Genomic DNA, 18,433 nt, shown 5'->3' with positions numbered 1-18,433 from the left:
GTTCTTACAGGCCCTTAGTAGCCACATGAGGATTTTGGAAGTCATCCTGACAGCAATTAGAAGCCCTGAGAGGATTAATGCCCTCCCCACTGCTGCTGCCCCTCACCCCCATCCAAACACTCTGTAGATATCGTGGATGAGATCGGAGATGGGCTCTGCGTGGAGTGATTTCACCGTATCTAAAGAACAATGTTCACTCATTCATTTACTCAACACATATTTACTTGGCAACTACAATATGCTAGGTACAGTTTTAGCTGTGGGAAGATAGAAGTAAAACCTGATGGAACTTATTATGTAATGGGATAAATCAGACAAGAGCCAGGTAAACATATAATATACAAAGTGGTGAAAAGGACTATGAGCCCTGTCTAGGTAGCTCAGTCAGTTAGAGCGTCATCCTGATAAGATTTCAAGGTTGGGAGTTCAATCCCTGGTCAGGGCACCTACAAGAGTCAACCAACGAATGCATAAATAAGTAGAACAGCAAATCAATGTTTCTCTCTCTTCCTTCCTCTCTCTCTAAAATCAATCAACAAAAATAAAAATAAAAGAGAAAGAAAAGGGCTATGTAAGACAATAAAGGAAGGTAAATGAAGGTTGGGGGAAGCATGTGCTACAGCCATTTACGAGGGGATGTGACCCAGCCACTGAGTGCCCACTATTTGCACCAATGTAAGGAGAGTTTAGTGATGATTTTTAGCACGTCTCTACCCTGTGATCAATGAAGCTCCCCAGTTGGCACCAACAAAGCTTTTGCTGTGACCGCAATGACCAGCAAACTGCTCCACTTCCCCACGTGTCACTGCCAGCCACACATCTCCGGGCTGGGTAGCCACAAGCCCTTGGCACTCCGTTCTGACCCTTGCCTACCGTTTGCCTTTGGCAGGGGTACGGAAGGGGAGCCATCTTTCAGCTGCCTTCCCGCGGATCATGTCACCTCTTCGGGCACCTCCCGAGTGGATGGGTGTCAGGAACAGTAAGGGAAAGGAGTAACGGTAACAGAACCCGGCGGGCTAACCAGAGGTCTGGGGACCTTCCTTGGTGCATTTCTTCAGAAACTGCTGCCAGGAGTTGTGGACGGCGAAGCGTTAATGATACCTGAGGGACCAGACCCACAAAAGAACCAACTGGGAACAAGAGTCCTGCCTTCAAACATCAGTGTTCCAAACGTGCCCGCCAGGGTTCCGAGCGTGAGCACCACCGACGTGACCTGACCTTGAACCTCAGAATTCAGACTCTGAACACGAGTTCCAACCTGGAACATCAGCATCTCTACCTTGCCCGCGAGAGTTCCGATCACGAGCAGCAAAGCTCTGGTCATATACTCCTTGGGTCCAATTACGGACCTTGAACCCCCCAGCGTTGTGACCTTGAATGGTGGTGCTCCAACAACCAATATCAGAGCAGTGATCTTGAGTGTCAGAATTCCAAACTCCAACACCGGAATTCCAATCCTGGGCACCCTACTCTCTAGAATTTCTCAGTGCCCAAGCTTTTCGGCCTGAATCTGGGGAGCTGACATCACAGGGACATGAAGTTCAATGCTACACAATAAGCTCTGCCACAGGCCCATAGAAACACGCCAGATGCTCAGATGATGATGATGAGGAGGAGGAGGATCAAAGTAACAACAAAAACAATACCAGCTTACATTTGTTGCACGCCAGGCACTTTGCTGAGCACTTTACATGCTTTTATGGTATCCATTCCTCCGGCAAGCCCTGGCCTTTATTATTCCCATCCTGCAGATGAGGAACCAGAGGCTCAGAGCCAGTCCGTTTTGCTGACTCAGTATCCAGTGATTTTTCTAACCGTGACAGCGGCTTTTTCTTCCTGCTCGGGTGAGGCTGGGCAGGGGCACTTTGGATCCTGTTAGCAGGTAAGTCAAGGATTTACCATGAATTTTCCTGACTTGGGTTGGCATCCACCAGGAGTGAGCTGCCTTGGGTTTTGAAGCCAAGGCCCTGGTGGGTGGGACAGTTATTCACTCAACAAACACTTGCCACCCTGTGCTGTGCTTGATGCCAGGAGTAAGGAGGAAGTGGGGCTCCGCTCTACTCTCTTCATCTTCTCCTTACAGATAGGAGGGCCTCAGAGGCAATAAATGAGCCTCCTCCCATTGCTAGCCATTCGAAGCTTCTACGCTTTCAGGGGTCAAAGGGAGAAGCTCCCAGGGCTGAATGTGGTCCCAGATAAGTTTCTTTTGGCCCACTCAAATTTTAACTTTTTGGGGTTTGTTTTTTGTTAATCCTCACCTGAGGATATATTTCCCCCCATTGATTTTTAGAGAGAGTGGAAGGGAGGGAGGGAGGTGGGGAGAGCGAGTAGAGAGAGAAACATTGATGTGACAGAGACACATCAATTGGTTGCCTCCCGCATGTGCCCCATCCAGGGCTGGGATCAACCCTGTAATCCAGGTATGTGCCCTGACTGGGAGTCGAATCTGTGACCCTTCATTGCTCGGGCTGACGCTCTAACCCAGGGGTCTTCAAACTACGGCCCGCGGGCCACATGAGGCCCGCAGAGGAGTCTGATCCGGCCCGCCAGGTTTTTTGGGCAGTGAGCGCAGCCGAGGTGTTACAGTAGGAATTAGTAGTTCATATAGTCCGGCCCTCCAGCTCTCTGAGGGACCGTGATCTGGCCCCCACTTTAAAAAGTTTGAGGACCCCTGCAACCATTCAGCACACTGGCCAGCGCTCAAATGCTTTAATTTAAAAAAAAAATTATTTGCCAACATTGAAGTTTGGATATCTCATTATGAAAATTAAAATTTCTGGCTGGACTTATATAAGAACCCAGCCTAGAGTTGAACAGCAGCTGCCTCTTTAAATGGGAGCATATGGCCCTGTTCACCACAGTTCCCACCGCTTTCTGCTGCCTCCTTGACACTAAGGCTGTGTGTTAGCTAGCCTCATTGAACTTGCCCTCCCACCGTTCTCCTGTGCAACCGCTTCACTTGTTAACACCACCGACCTGGCCCCGGGGGCCATCTGAGTGTGAGGTCCCTGCTCTGGCTCCGAGTCCCTCAGCAGCAGCTTGAGGAGGCACTTTTCCCTTCACAGATTCCCCAGGACTGAGGAGCCTTCTGCTCCCCCCGAGGCCTTCTGAGTCGTCCTTCCCAGGAGGGAGGGCCGGCTTCATGGGGTGCAGCCTGCACAGTCACTGCAGGGCCCTGTGCTCAGAAGGGCCCCACTTGACTTAATACTTGGCTGTCTCCACAAATGTTTTAACCAGGGGCTGCATTTTCATTTTGCACTGCACCCCACAACTTCTATACTGGCCCTGCCCATAGATCACTCAGTACTAGGGGCATGAAGCACACACACCACACCCACATACACACACACCACATATACCACACACACCACATACACATACACACCACATATACCACACCCCCGACACATACCACACACATGACATACCAAATACACCATACATGCCACACATACCACACACGCATGACACACGCACCACATACACTACACATAGCACACACACACCACATACATCCTATATAATAAAGTCAATATGCTAAGTATCCAGTTGTCCGGTGTTCAGCCAGTCAAAGCATAATATGCTAATGATATGCTAAGGCCGCTCAACCGCTCGCTATGACATGCACTGACCACCTGGGGCAGATGCTCCACCCGGTAGGTTAGCTTGCTGCTGGGGTCTGGCCCATCAGGACTGAGTGAGATGGGCAGGACACGCTCTGGAGCCCTCTTGTGGCCCCTTCCCGCCCCCTTCATGCATCAATGGGGTCCCTCGGCCTGGCCTGTGCCCTCTTGCAATCCTGGACCCCTCTGGGGATGTCGGAGAGCTGGTTTGGCCTGATCCTGCAGGCCGCTCCCCTCAGGAGGGGGCCAGATGCGGGGCTCATGGCTGGCAAGCACCGTTGCTGCTGCTGCGGCAGTTGAGCCTCCCCCATTGGGACTGATGGGCATGAGCTCCGGCAGGTGCAGTGGGGCCAGGATGAGCGGGAGCAGCAGGTAGGAGCTGCAGGTGCCATTGGGCTGTGGGTTTCAGCCTGATCCCCGCAGGACGCCCAGAGGGACCCAATCCAGGCACAATTCGTGAACCAGGTATGTACCACATACATACCCACAAGTAACACACACCACACACATACTACACACACACACCAACATACACAACACACAAAATACACACACACCACGGACTACTCAATCTGTCCGAAGACCGCCTCTATGGATTGGCCTGTTCTCCGGCCATAAGGCCAGTAAGGGTGCACATTTTTATACAGGGGCTGGGAGCCTGGACGCAGCAGCCTGGCGGGAAGGAGGGGGGACTAGGGGACTTGTGGCGGGTTGCATCTGTACAGAGCTCTATGGGGGTGTGGTGGAGACTGGGCAGAAACTTGGGGAGTGTCCACGCCTCCCACTCTTCAGTCACTCCTTGGCACAGACATTGCATGAAGAATGAGTGAGCAAGGTGCCATCAGAGGCCAGATGAAGGCGAGGTTTGGAACACACGCTCTTTCCTCTCTCCCTCTTGAGAAAAGGAAAGGAGAAGGAAAACTAACAAACATCTGTGCTTGTCCACACAATGCTGGCCACTCTGGCTCAGGTGAGTGTCCTTGTCTTTCTGGCTTGGCCCATTTTCCAGCTGAGGAAACTGAGGCCCAGAGAGATGAGGGGTCTGTCTCCTAGCTCCTATGTCGTGGTGTTGGGATTATAAGCCATGGTCTCCAGAGTTCCAAACCAGAGTTCCTTCCACTTATGCCAGGACGATGGCATACGAGAGGAGGGGAAGCACTGGTGAAGAGAAAGGGAAGGATGCCTGCCCCAAGTGGGCCTAATCTCAAAATAAACCCGAGATCGTTTATCACAGAAAGAGCGCGAACACCACCAGGTCCAAACTGATTATTCAATGTCAGGGAAGGCCCTTCTGAAGAGGTAACAAATGACCTGAGATCTGAGGGACGAGAAGGGGAAGCTGGCATAGCAAGAAATGGAGCCGGAGGCCCAGAGAGATTAAGCGATTTGCCCAATGTCACACAGCTGCCTTCCCTTCCTCCTTCAGTCCTCTAATCCTTCAGACAAAGCCCCTCCTCTGCATCAGGCCCCACGCAATTTTGGAATGCAGGTCTGCAAACTATTCCTGTAAATGCTGTTGTTACCAAAAACAGCCTTAGCAAATAGGTAAATTAATGTGGCAGATGTAACAATAAAACTTGATTTATAAACCAGTCAGCCCACCCACCCTGCTTTAGAGCACGGGAATAAATAAGATACAGTCCTAGACTTTGAGAACATCCTGCTTTAGTTGGGAAGATAAAACAAGTTGGGAAGAAAGTCAAATACTAGAGGGAGCGTGCTTCATGGTGCAGGAGAGGCGGAAACAGAGAATCTGTAGAAGAAAGGTAGTTTCTGAAACTCAGAAAGGAGGAAAAATCAAGTTCAGATTCATGCTTTGTTATTTGCCATCAAAACACCTTGCTTCCTTCCTTCAAGCATACAAATTACACTGTGTGGTTATTCTTTCATTTATTTTTTTTACTTGTTTAAAGTCTAACTCCCTCCAGTAGGCTATCCGCTATATAATGGCTGTGGATTATATTTTGCCACCTTATATTTATTCTCCCCTCTCTTGGAAACAGTACTTTCATTTTTCTTTGGGGAAGCACCTCGTTCCCGTTTTCAGTTTCATCCCAGCTCCAGCTATTGAGTGATCCCTATCTGGCTAAGTGATTGGCTCAGGGAAGGGCCAATGAAAATGAGCCCTGGGATTTTGTTGAAACTATTGGGAAAGAGACTTGCTTTTTTTCTTCCCAAGATGGAAGTCTGAAGACTATCTTTCCAACCATGTTGCCTTGGTGAGAAGAAGAGAACTTAGAGATATTGGAAACAAAGCTGACCCATTTTAGCTCCTGGATTCAGCCCTACCTAAACCCTTACCTAAGCAGGGGCTTATCCATTACATTTATTTTGCTTAAGACCATTTGAGCTTCATTTTTGTCACCTGCAGCCAAAAGAATCTTAACTAATAGATACACAAGTGATTCTCAAGCACCCAGCACAGATCCTGGCATCCTGTATAATAAAACCCTACTATCCAAATCAACCAAATGGTGGAATGACCAGACGAATGACTGATCGCTATGACGCTCACTGACCACCAGGGGGCAGATGCTCAAGAAAGAGCTGCCCCCCCCCCTCCCCCCCCCCCCCAAGGCCCTGACCAGTAGCAGTGGTGCGGGGTGTGTGTGGGGGGTGTGGGGGGGGTGAGTGGGGGGGCAGTGAGTGGGCAGTGCCAGGCCAGCCAAGGTGGGTGCCAGCAGGGCCCCGCCCCCATCACTCCACAGATTGGCCAGGATCACCAGCCAGGCCTAGCGACCATACCCGAACATGAACTTTGTGCACCAGGCCTCCAGTATAGCAATAAATGTTTATCATACAAAGAACAGATGGCATGCACACAGACCCTCTTAAAGTTATAAGGATTGGAGAAGCCTTGAAAGGCAGCTAGCTTTGAAAGCAAAAGGATTGTCCCAGGAATAGGAGAGGGAGTGACTGAATTAAATTGCAGTCAGTATTTCAAGAACAATAAAGGATGTGTAAACTTACCCAAGGCATAGGAGATAAAAGAAAATTGATCCATTCAAAGAGACAGTGGGAACTCCAGACGTGATAAGCAAATGGAAGGCTGGTTCAATGTTATCCTCTTATCTCTGCCTTTCTTTCTGCTTCTCACAGGCCCCGACAGGGCGATCACCGGCTGCCTCCGTGGTACAATTGGGTCTGCAAGGACTCTAAGAGGCTGTGCTGGCCAAGGTCAAGGGCCTCAAGGGTCATCTAGGCCTTGGAAAGACTCCTGGAAGGGCTCTAGGTAGCAATTAGGGAAATGTGGTCGTTTATTTTTAGTATCCGTTTGATTCGAGGTCCATTACCTGGCGGATGTGAGTGATGGTGTGGAATTGGCAAATGTAACATTATTCTCTCAAAGACAGCGTCTGTCTGCCAGGCCGTGGTGGGCAATTATGGCGGAGAACAGCCTTGCTGCAGAGTAAAATGGAGTGAGCACCTCAAGGGCGGGGGAGGGGGGGAAGAGCACCTCAGGGGTCTAATTTGATCCTGTCTCCTTGCTGTGAATGGAAGGCAGGAGGTCACTCTTCCTGACGTACAACATGTGGAGATCGTAGTGGGCAGGTAGAGACAAGGAAGGTAGGAGGAAAAGTAGCGGTACACTGGGGAGACTCGCCTTGTAAGGGAGACCCCTCTGATCGGTCATCATAAGATCATGTAAATTTTCCCATTTACTCACTCAACAAATGCTACTACCACTTAACTACAATAGTGACAACAACACTGTCCACTGCAGTGAACATTTGCCGAGTGCCAGGCACTACTCTGAGTGCTTCATGTAGAATTGGTTGTTGAGAGTGTCCCGAAATCATGGATCAGGAAATTGATCAGAGAGGTTAAGTCATTCACGTTAGGACACACAGCTCGTAAGTACCGAGCTGAGATTTGAACCCATGCAGTTAGGTTTCAGAGCCTGCTCTCTGCAGCACTCTTTTTGTCTCTCTGAGGGTCAGTCCTGGCATCCACAGAATAAACCATAAGCTAGTCTACACAGCGATTTGTGCAAAGAAGGTCTGAACATCAGCTTTCCAGGGCACAGAGGAGGGAGCAGTCGGTGTGGGTGGCAGAGGGAGGGAGAAGCCAGGCCTTGAAAGGTGGAGAGAGGCTGCAGGCAGACAAGGAGAAGGAGAAGGTGCACAGTAGAGGAATCAGCGTGGGCCCAGGTATGGAGCAGGACTGGGGAAGGATGGAGAATTTGGGGGATACCAGAAGTGGGTATGGTGGGAGCAGACCGTACCAGGGAGAGGAGGGATGGAGGTGATGGTGGCGATGTTGGCTGGAGCCTTGAAGGTCAGGCTGAGGAGTCTGGACTTTATCCTGGGGGCGGAGAGAATCGTGGGAGGATTGGTAGAAGGGGATGAATGACATGAACAGATGACACGTGAGGAAGATGGCTCTGGTTCCCTGCAGAGGATGGACTGGAAGGGATGGCTGGAGGCAGGGTGGCCAGGGCAGAGGCTCAGCGGCTCAACGGAAAGCCGAAGTCCAACAGAACAGACAAGGTCATCCGCTCATCTTTCCTCCTAACTCCTCCGTTGGCTTACTCTGCCCTGGCCATACTAGCCACCTGGTGGTGCCTTCACTGCCCCAGACACGCCCCAGGGCCTTAGCACATGCTGGTTGTTTTTTTGTTTTGTTTTGTTTTGTTTTTCTATCAGGAACACTCTTCTCCCAATAGCCCACATGCCTCTAGGTAGCAATTAGGGAAATGTGGTCGTTTATTTTTAGTATCCGTTTGATTCGAGGTCCATTACCTGGCGGATGTGGTCTCAGCTAATTGTCACATTTTGAGGGGCCTTTCCTGACCACCGAGGTTAAACCCCTCACCTGCTGACCTTTCTCCATGGCACCTATCACCAAACAAGATATGACACTTTTGTTTGATATTGTCATTTCATCCATAAATACTTCAGTGCGTATCTCTAAAAGATAAATATTTTTAAACATAATCACGTGAGCGTTATCACATCTAAAAATAGCATTAATTCCTCAATCACATCAAATTTCCAGCTAGCATTCATCTTCCCTGTCTCATGATTTCTTTTTCACAGTTGCCTTGCTCCAGTCAGTATCTGTACTTGAGGGTGAATTTGCATATTACCTCTTTATTATATAGGATTTTTCAGCCTTACATTTAGGTCACTGATCCATTTTGAGTTAATTTTTCGTATGTGGTGTGAGGTAAGGGACCAACTTCATACTTCTGCATGGACATCAAGTTTCCCAGCACCATTGGCTGCCCTGGGTGACTGACTCACAGGGAGGGAGAAGGAAGGGGAGGCCGGTCACCTCTGACTCGGGGAGGGAGAGGAGCCCTAAGGTGGTGACACACAGGCCTATGGTTAGTTCCCCCAGAATGAGATCCTAAGACAGGGATCCACGTACAGGTGGCTTACGTGGGAAGTGATCCCAGAAAACACTGGGAAGGGAGAGAAGGTGTGAGATGCAGAAGGGAAAGACGCCAAACCAGATGTGTTATCAAGCCAGGAGCCACTGCGGACACCTGAGGCTTAATTCTGAGGAACGCTGGGGGCCAGTGTAGACTATGCTCCCGGGAGGTACGCCCATCGGGGGCGAGGGTGGGCGGGTGTGTATGTACCTTCCCCCACCAGTCGGCAGCTGAGGGCTGGTCTGCGTGGGCCATTAACTACCTGTCTTTACTGAACTCCTCTCGCTGGAGGCCGCTTCTAAGCAAAGACGTGTAGGGTCTGGAAGCTGGCAGTGGGCAGTGGCACTGAAGTGGTGAGAGTCTACAGGACATGGGTGGGACGCTGACCACGTCTCTTCTGTCACAGTCTTGCCCCAACTGCCATGTGACTTCGAGCAAGTTACGTAACCTCACCTTACAATGAGCCCGTATCATTTTATAAGAAGAATACATTTTTGAAAAGGAGCTTATTTATCCAGCAGGATTGAGACAATAACAATTAAAAACACCACCACCAACAACAACAACAAAAACTCCCTAACAGCTAATGAGGACTTTCTATATGTCAAACCCTAGTTGAAGTGTTCTGCATACATTAACTCATTCAATTCTGGTAGCAATTCAATGAGGCAGGCGCTGCTGTGGAGCCCATTTTATGAGGAAAGGAGCCGGGCACAGGGAGGTGCAGTAGTTTGCCCAAATCACATGGTTCTGAGCAAAGGCCAAACTTTGAATGTGGGTGATCCAGCTCTAAAATCGGGGCTCCTATTCATAATGCTATCAGGCATCGAAGTACACAAAGTGCCGGGGATGGAGCTGGTGCTGTTCTCTTTCAGTTAATTACATTTTGGCCACGCTGCTCCTGTGGGCACCGCTTTTTCTCTCCTAAGCATTTCCACATTCCCTAGCCTGTCAGACTTTCAAAACTCCCCAAGACCAGCTGCCAAGGTCTCTCACCCTGGCCAAGCATCCTGGAGAAATGGAAAGATCCCTGAGCCTCGGCGAGGGTAACAGTGGGGTCAGAAAGGTCTAGAAATGGTCCCTGCTCTTTTACCCACTTGGTGTGTGACCCAGGCAAGTCCTTGAAGCATCCTCCATGTTTCCCTTTATCAAACCGGGATACTGGATTTTTGAAGTGTGGCTTCAACACTCCACATGCACTATCATACTTCATCCTCCGGGCAGCCCTGTGAGTTTGGTTTTAGCATCCTCTTCATTGATAGATTAGGAAATGAAAGATCTGGGAAGGGAAATGACGTGACCAAAGTCCAGGGCTAGGAAATGGCAGGGCTGGGATTCAAACCCACGTCTGTGTGACCCCATCGCACATGGTCTCCCAGGAACAAATGCAAGTATCGGGAATGACTGACCTGAGGCCAGCAAAAGTCCCAGCCAGACAGCGGTTAGCACTGGGAAACCCCATGAATCTGAGCTGGTTTCCCTCGTTTTTCTTGATGAGTATGCACGGATCCCCCTGATTCAGGTCAAGGAAGCAGCAGCAGCAGCACACTAGAAGCATGGAATCCTAACAGGGCAGGCAGTGACCCCACAATCAATAACAGAGCAATCGGAGATATTACCCACCAGGAATGTAGCTAGAATAGAGCATTTCAGTGCGATGCTAACAATCTCCATTGTCATTTATTGAATGCTAACTGTGGGCTGGGCACTAGGCTAAGGTCTATATGCAGATTATCTCCTAATGGCCCCACATAGTGGGCTCCATTTCCTAGATGAGGAAACGGAGGCTTAGTGAAGGAAAGGAATTTGTGCAAAGTCACATTTCCTGGTAGGATGGAGCTGAGAAATGAACCACGTCTATTGGATTCCCCAGAGCTGATTCTTCCTCAGGTCTGCAGTGGGTGAAATACTGACCACTGTCCCTAAAGAAGAACACTTCCTCTTTTGAATATGATAATAACAACAATTCAGAACAATAAAGTACTTTCCATCTGCAAATTACATTTGCATCTGGAATCTCACTGAATCATCAAAAGAGCCCGAAGAAGTGGGCCACCATTCAGCAGATGAGCTCACTGAAGCTCAGAGAGCCTGAATGGTTCCCGGATTAAGAAACACGGGCTTGGGAACCAGAGCACCCTGGATCCAAACTCTGCCTCTGCCATTTCCATTCCTTCAACAAATATTTACTGAGCACTTAGCTGTGTGAGCGCCCACAAGTGACTTCACCCCTCAGCGCCTCCATCTACTTCCTCTTTGTAAGAGTCTTAACACCACTCATCAAATCCATTCTCTCCCTCGTCTGACAATGCCAGACACTTGCTTTCCCAGGCTTCCCTGTGGCTATAGCCTGAGCATGTGACCTGATCCTGGCCAATGGGATTTAAGAAGGCTTTTGGGCTCTTACTGGTTTGGCTCAGTGGATAGAGCATCAGCCTACGGACTGAAGGGTCCCAGGCTCGATTCCGGTCAAGGGCATGTACCTTGGTTGTGGGCACATCCCCAGTAGAGGGTGTGCAGGAGGCAGCTGATAGATGTTTCTCTCACATTGATGTTTCTAACTCTCTATCTCTCTTCCTCTCTGTAAAAAAAATCAAATATATATATATATATATATATATATATATATATATATATATATATATATAAAGAAGGCTTTTAGGAAAGGCTTATCTCTCAGGGAAAAACAGGCACACAGGATGAAACGCCTTACTTTATTGGTTGGAGATGATGTGCCAACATTCGAAGCCTGGGATATGAGGCATCAAGCCTGAGGACCAAGCCACTTGCAGGAGTTAGAGGAGCCAAAAGATGAAAAGAACCTCGAATCCTAATGGCACCATGGAGCCATTACTCCGAAACAGGCTCCTTTGAAACTTGCTGTTATGCGACATGATGCATCTTCCTCCTTCTAGAAGCCACTTGGATCTTTCTATGCTGTTACTTGCAGCCCAAGCAGCCGGACTATCTGGATTGTCGAAGGGATTTCAACGAGCTGCTGGGTATAAAGTTCCACTAGTCAGTGCCTGGCACAATAAGCAGCAGCTACTCTGGAAATTAAGGAATGATCGTAGGATAATTGTCTGTGTCTGGGGAACACAGACACTGCAGATTCGTTCCCGCTCTCTCTCCTACTGAGAGGAGCCTGTGGAGTTTTCCGAGAAAGCAGAAACCCAGTGGTGGCCCCGCACCGAAACCCTGTCACTTAGTTGGGGCTGACCCCACTTCTAAACGAGAATCAATCACCCTGCCTTGTGCTTAATGGATTTTGATTTTCATTCCCCTGACAGCGAAGGCTGAGGCCTGTGCTTTGGTTTGTCTCCGCGTTGCCAGAACATCCCATCAATTATTAACGGTGCCAGCTCAGCCTCCCAGTCCTGCTATCGGGAGGAAAGGGTTTGCCGCAGCTCAGCCCACTCAGCCATGGAGGACCCGCCTCCTGGTGCTGGGTCCTGTGAGAAAGTGTGGCAAACACGACTTCCATGATGACCCTGTACGGTGGGCCTTTTGTCTCCATTTTACAGGTGGGAGGCTGGGGCTTGGAGAGCGAAGAACTTGCCAGCGGCCAGAAACTGGGGAGGGTGCCGGAGTGGGCCTGGTCTTGTTCTTGCTCTGAAACACTGGGATAGGGCCGCTTCTGAATCTCAGAGGGTAAAGAAGGAGGACCGCCCAGGAATGCTCCTCCGTTTTACCTTCTCCTTCTGCGGCTTCTGAGAAGTTCCCACAGGCCTTGCTGTCTGACAAGCAAGGCATCCAAATTGGGGGGATGAATGGGAGTGAGGGGAGCACAGGGAACCGGGTTGCAGGTGGGCAGTGAGGGAGGAATGACAGATCCCCAAACCCTGAGACACAGTGACTGACTGACTGACTGACTGCTTGATTCATTCATTTATTCTGCATTTAGTCACGAGTTCCTTTGTGCCAGGCACCATGATGGGTGCTGGGAACAGAGCAGTAAACACAACTCATGGCGTTTACGCTCTTGTGTGGGAGAAACGGAGAAACAAAAGGAAGCAGGTATCATTTCAGATGGTGCTTAGAGCCTGTGCAGGAAAGACGCTGAATGATCTGACAGCGACTAAGGGGAAGGAGGCTGTTTACAACAGGGCTCGGAAAAGGCCTCTCTGAGGAGGCATCTGCTTAAATGAGGCAAGAGGAGAAGTGGCTGGCCATGGGACGATCTGAGAAAGAGCAATCTAGGCAGCAGGAACAGCAAGTGCAAAGGTCCTGAGGTAGGATAAAGCCTGACCGGTTTATGGGACAGCAAGGAGTACAGTAGGGCCTGAGCAAGTGAACTAACAGAGAATAGAAGGAAATAAACTCAGAGAGGTCATGGGCCTGGATTCAGTAGGGTCTGGTATGTCACGGCGAAGGTTTGGATTCTATTCTGAATGTGATGGGAAATCTCTGGAGGATTTTGAGCAGATAAATAATGTGATCCCATTTGCACTTTGTATAGCTCACTCTAGCTGCTGTGTGGGCAGTGGATTGCAAGGGCAAATGTGGAAGCAGGCAGACTGGGGAGGAGGCTACGGCACTTGTTCATTATGGAAAGAACAGGGTCTTTACAATCACACTTGGGTTTGAATTTCTGACTACTTCTGTGTGATGTTAGACAAGTTACTTAACCCCTCTGAGCCTCCCTTTGAGAAAGGTATAAGAACTAATGGTGCTGTTACACTTCTGACACGGTAGGTGTTTGATCAATGGCAGGCAGGATTTCTACCCTGAGAGCCAATGAGCTTGCCTGCCTTCCCCTTTCAGTTCTGGCCATCCATCTGCCAGGCATGTGCGGCAGCTGAGCCTGGGGTCACAGAGAGGTCACAAAGCTGTCCCCGTGAGCAGCTTAACCCAACGGGGAGACGATGCTGTTCATTCCCAAACAGTGTCTTCTGCAAGCCTGAGCTTCCCTGTCGTGCTGTCAGACGCCAACCTAAACACTGCCTTTGCCTGCTTCTCCTCTGTGAGGGTGACCCTCCCCTCCCCCGCCTCTTACTCTCATGTCTTAGGGACACAGGGAGGAGGAAGAGTCCTGTCTATGCCTAAACAGGATGTGGAGGGCAGAAACCCGTGTCAGGCCTGGAAATAGCAAAATAAGTCTGCTGATCCTAAGCCGGTTAAGGGTGAGCGACTGTCTTAAGATGGAGGCTTTTTGGACACGAAACCTGGGGCAGGATTAGGTCCAGAGGCAGCCTTCGTCCTCAGAAGAGGAAAGCAGGCCTAGGAATCTCTGTCCTCTTTAGGGTTGGCAGGGTAGAGGGAAAACCTACACGTTTCCCTCCACTGCCCTTCCCAGCCACGTCCTCCTGCATCCCCTCTCAGAGGTCTCTCCTTGGGTAGTCAGATCTGGGGCAGGTACCCCCCAGGGTTCCCTTCAGACTGGGCCCTGCAGGGGAGCCTTCCTGGGGCACTAACTGAGCCAGGGGGGGTCCGTAATGAGAGGCCAGGCTGGCTGAAGGTAGCCCTACCTATTACATTATGGCTGGTCTGTAGACTTCCTCCCTTTTTTGCATGAATACTTTGTCCTATCCCCCCACACCTCCCTTTTGGCCCTGCTCTCAGGTCTCAGATGGCAAACTATGCTCAACACAAGTCTTTTCCAACTTGGTCTTCTTGGATCTTGGCACCAACGCCTCTGTTTTCTGGGCTCCCCCTGGGCTCCACATGAACTTCTGTGTAGCACTGAACATCCTGTGTTGACATGTGTTCTGACGCCCAGCACACTGGCCACAGGAAGAGAGGCCCTATCTCTCCAAGACAGCTCTGACTCCCAGCCTGACACAGAGGCGCTGCTCCCGTCCTGGCCTGGCCCCCACCCAAAGCCTCTCCCAGCCCCTGCCCCCTGGCAGCACACAGGACTGCCCGGCCCACCAGGTGTCATCAGATTCACCCCTGCCTCCTCCTTCGGCTTTGTTTTTCACACTGCCTCATTTTTTCCTCTTCTATTTTGAAATTCACATTCTCTTCCAGCAGCCGAAGCATCTTTACAAGCTGCATCAAACCATTCATGGGATAAACTCACCGCATAAATAAAGAACAAGCCAGTGGTGTGACCCTTCGCCCACAAGCATCCACAGCCAACGACGTGCGTCACGCCTGCTCACACCCACCCCTCAGAGTCCCTTTGCCTCATTTTTCTTACTTATGCGAAGACTGCCTGACGGTATCTCAATGCCCTCCAAGCAAGTCTGTAAGCTGCCTTCATTCCCTCCTTGAGGGCAATGTGGTGTTGTCGATATAGGGCTAAGTATTCAAATTGCAGGGGGACACCCCCTCCAGCCTGAGACTGGGACTTCTGCAGAATGGACCGAACTAAGTCTACTCCAACCCGGCAGGGCTTCACTGCTTCTCTGTGCTCTCTTTCTCACCGGCAGTGTCCACCCTCTTGCTGTGGGTTTTAGAAATCTCTCTAAATCCTTTTCACCAACAAGGTCAGGATATAAAGTATTGAATAATTAAAGGACGGAGTGCCCTGGCCCCCCATGTGGCTTGGAGGATAGAGCCTCAGCCCTCCAACGGAAGGGAACCAAAGGTTTGATTCCAGCCTGGGAAGAAGCCTGTGCTGTAAGCAACCAATCGGTGTCTTGTTCACCTCTCTCTCTCTCTCTCTCTCTCTCTCTCTCTCTCTCTCTCTCTCTCTTCTTGCTCCTTTCACTCTCTCTAAAAATCAATGGGGAAAAAAATATCCTCCAGTGAGGATTAACAACAATGAAGATGGGGTGACCAGTACCACACAGGAACAGTCTGAAGAGGCTATTCTCACTTCCAAGGGCTTGGCTACAGCCCCTCCTCCTTTAGACTGCCCCCGCCCTGGTCACCAATCTGGGGACACAAGCAGAACCCCCCAGCCCAGCGGCGACCAGACCCCGCGCTTACCTTGGCAGCCACAGAGGAATTGGGCTTCTCCAGCAGGTCCCAGAGCTTCTTCCTCTTCTCCGCACAGCACGTGTTGTCGAACTCCTCGCCCTCCCGCTCTCGCAAGGTCTCGGCCTCCCGCTTGAGCTCCTCGTTCATCTGCTCCTTCTTCTGGTGGTAGCGAGCCTGGCAGCAGGACTCCAGGTAGATCTCGTCGATGCCCCAGTAGTCCAGCTCCTGGCTGAAGCTGAGCGCGCACATCTCCTCCATCATGTGCAGCCGCCCCGTGCGGTAGAAGTTGAGGATGGAGGTGAAGGCGCCCGGGTGGCGGTCGAAGAAGTACTCGTTGTCGTCCAGGCTGTAGTCGTCACACACCTCGAGCAGCGAGTCGTGCGTGTTGCAGTCGCGGAGCTTGCCCAGCCGCGTGCGGGGCAGGCGGTCCAGGGTGCGCCAGAGCACCTCGTGCGCCAGGCCCCCCACGTTGAGGCGGACTCGCCGCGAGCACGCCTTGCTGCGCACGATCTCCATGGGCTCGGGCGGCAGCGAGCTGGTGGAGCGGGAGCCATGCTTCGTCATGCCCGCCGGCATCGCTGGTCCGGCCGCCCCCGCCCCCCCTGCCCCCCCAGGCCGCTGTCACTGGACCGCGAGGCAGGCCGCTGCGGGGGAGGGGGGCAGGGAGCACGATGGCGGGCTGCTGGGGGTGCAGGAGGCTGCGCAGGCGCGCGTCACGGCCGTCTTCTCACCTCCATCCCGACGACGACGGCTGCGAGGCAGAAAGCGGACGAAGGTCAGCGAAGAGGTTAACGGGGCGCGGGCCCCTCCCCAGCTTTCCAGCCGGTTCACGGCTGGCCTCGACCTTCTGGGTGCTTAAGCGGCTCAGGGAGGGGAGACAGGCCGGGCGCTGTCCCTCCCGCGGGTGCTGAAGCCCGCCCCACCCCCATGGATGGAGGGAGGGAGGGGCCGCCCTTCGAAGCTGGGAGAGGGCCCCCAAGAGGAACCCCGGGGACCCGGGAGGCCACACCCGGGTTCCTGCAGCTCAGGCCCAACCCGGCGGCCCGGGAGCTGTCCGCCCCCTCGGGTGCTGAAACTCGCTTTTCTTTGGGTATCCCAGTCGAGTCCGGAATCTGGCCCCAAAATAGGGAGAGAGGGGAGCTGCATGAAAAACTTTTTTTTTTTTTTTAAAGACCTCACCTTTTCCTTGCCTTGTTCCGAGATCATTAAGATCGGAGGGCTAAGGGAGATGGCAGTGGGTTTGCTTTTTCTAAACCTTAAAAGATTTGGGGGAATTCTGTGGGGGTTCAGGTGCCCACTTGTCGGAAGTCGTAACAGACAGGATGGTCACAAGGGCACCCTGGAGCGACCCCTCTCTCCAAGTCACAGGGGCATCTCTTGAGGTCGCTCGGGCGACGAGAAGAGACCGCAAAGCCAAGCTCTGCGCGGGTTCCCACTCCTCCCTCCCTCTGTGCCCCCTAACCCACAGCAGGAGGGGCGCGCGGAGTCCTGAGGAGCCACCTGCTCCGTCTTCCCCTGGCTCCTTCCCCGCCTCCTTCTCCTTCTCTCCTCCTCCCCCTCCTGCTCTTCCTCCTCCTGCTCCTCCTCCTCCTCCTCCTCCTCCTCCTCGATCCTCTCCTGCGATGGCTTTTTATAACTCCGGGTTCTGTGCTTTCCCCGGGGCTTAGAAGGGAAGGGGTGGGGGAAGTGGGAGGCGGGGAAAAGAGCTGGATTTTCTGGCCTTTTAAAAAACGTGCCTCCTCCTGTCGCGCACTGGTGATTTCGGGGGCTCCTCTGAGCCCCCAGCAGCGAGGCTCACGCCCTCTCCTCTCGCCCCGGAATGAGATCTAGCGTCTCTCCAGGCCCCGGCCCTGGTCCGCCCCACCCCCCCACCCCCAGCCTGGAGCCGCGCAGCCTAGGTAGACCAACAGGCCGAGCCGCGCGGTAGGCGAGTCCCCCGGTGTCCCCTCGCGCTCTCGTTGCTGGCCGCCCCAACACTCACCCCCAGGGAGGCCGCCACCAGGGGCCAGGGACCCAGCATCGCCCCGGCCGCCCGGGCGCCCGGGCCCGCAGGCAGCGGCGGACCCGGGGCCGGGCTGGGCCCAGCTCACGCCGGCCGGGCTGGGGACGCGCCGGGGCTGCGGGCGCTGCGAAGCCGAGCGCGCTCTCCGAGGCTGGGGGCGCGGGAGGGCGCCGCGGACGCGGGCGGCAGGACAGCGTTCGGGCGGCGTCTCCTGCACCGCCACCTCCTCCTCCTGCTGCTGCTGCTGCTCTCGCGGCGGCGGCGGCGGCTGCCTGGGCGAGATCAACAAGTCCGGGCTGAGCTTCGGCTCCGCGCTCGCCGCGATTCTGTCCCGCACTTCGGAGCGCCCGGAGTTCCGCACCGAGGCGGGACGGCGCCACCTGCGGGCAGCAAGCGCGAACGCCGTTTAACTCCTGCGTGCCCGAGACAGCCTGCTGGGGAGGCTGTGGGCCGGCTGGGGGTTTGGGCGAGGAGGAGCCTGGCAGTCCTAACCTTTCCACTCGGGCTGTCTCCGCTGTCTCCGGGCCATCCCGCCTTCCTTAGTCCTGTCAACAGCGTGAACGG

General features: G+C 52.6%; 1 protein-coding gene across 4 annotated transcripts in view; it reads right to left on the bottom strand.

The window, feature by feature from the left end:
• Positions 1-18,190, bottom strand: part of KCNB1 (potassium voltage-gated channel subfamily B member 1) — a 118,401-nt gene extending 100,211 nt beyond the window's left edge. For all 4 annotated transcript variants that reach the window (XR_014795268.1, XR_014795269.1, XR_014795270.1 and 1 more), the window contains exons 1-2: positions 17,849-18,190; positions 15,877-16,618 (exon numbers count right to left, since the gene is read on the bottom strand). Coding sequence is in view for 1 of the 4 variants with exons in the window: in XM_084887089.1 (XP_084743215.1) it covers positions 15,877-16,443 (567 nt within the window). In the remaining 3 variants the exon portion in view is untranslated. The remainder of the gene's footprint in view (positions 1-15,876; positions 16,619-17,848) is intronic.
• Between the last annotated feature and the right edge of the window lie 243 nt (positions 18,191-18,433).

The sequence above is a fragment of the Pipistrellus hanaki genome (assembly GCF_964339955.1).
Source record: "Pipistrellus hanaki genome assembly, chromosome: 6".
NCBI classification, from domain to species: domain Eukaryota; kingdom Metazoa; phylum Chordata; class Mammalia; order Chiroptera; family Vespertilionidae; genus Pipistrellus; species Pipistrellus hanaki.
The sequence above is the reverse complement of the archived record's forward strand: the minus strand, read 5'-3'. Positions and strand labels throughout refer to the sequence as shown.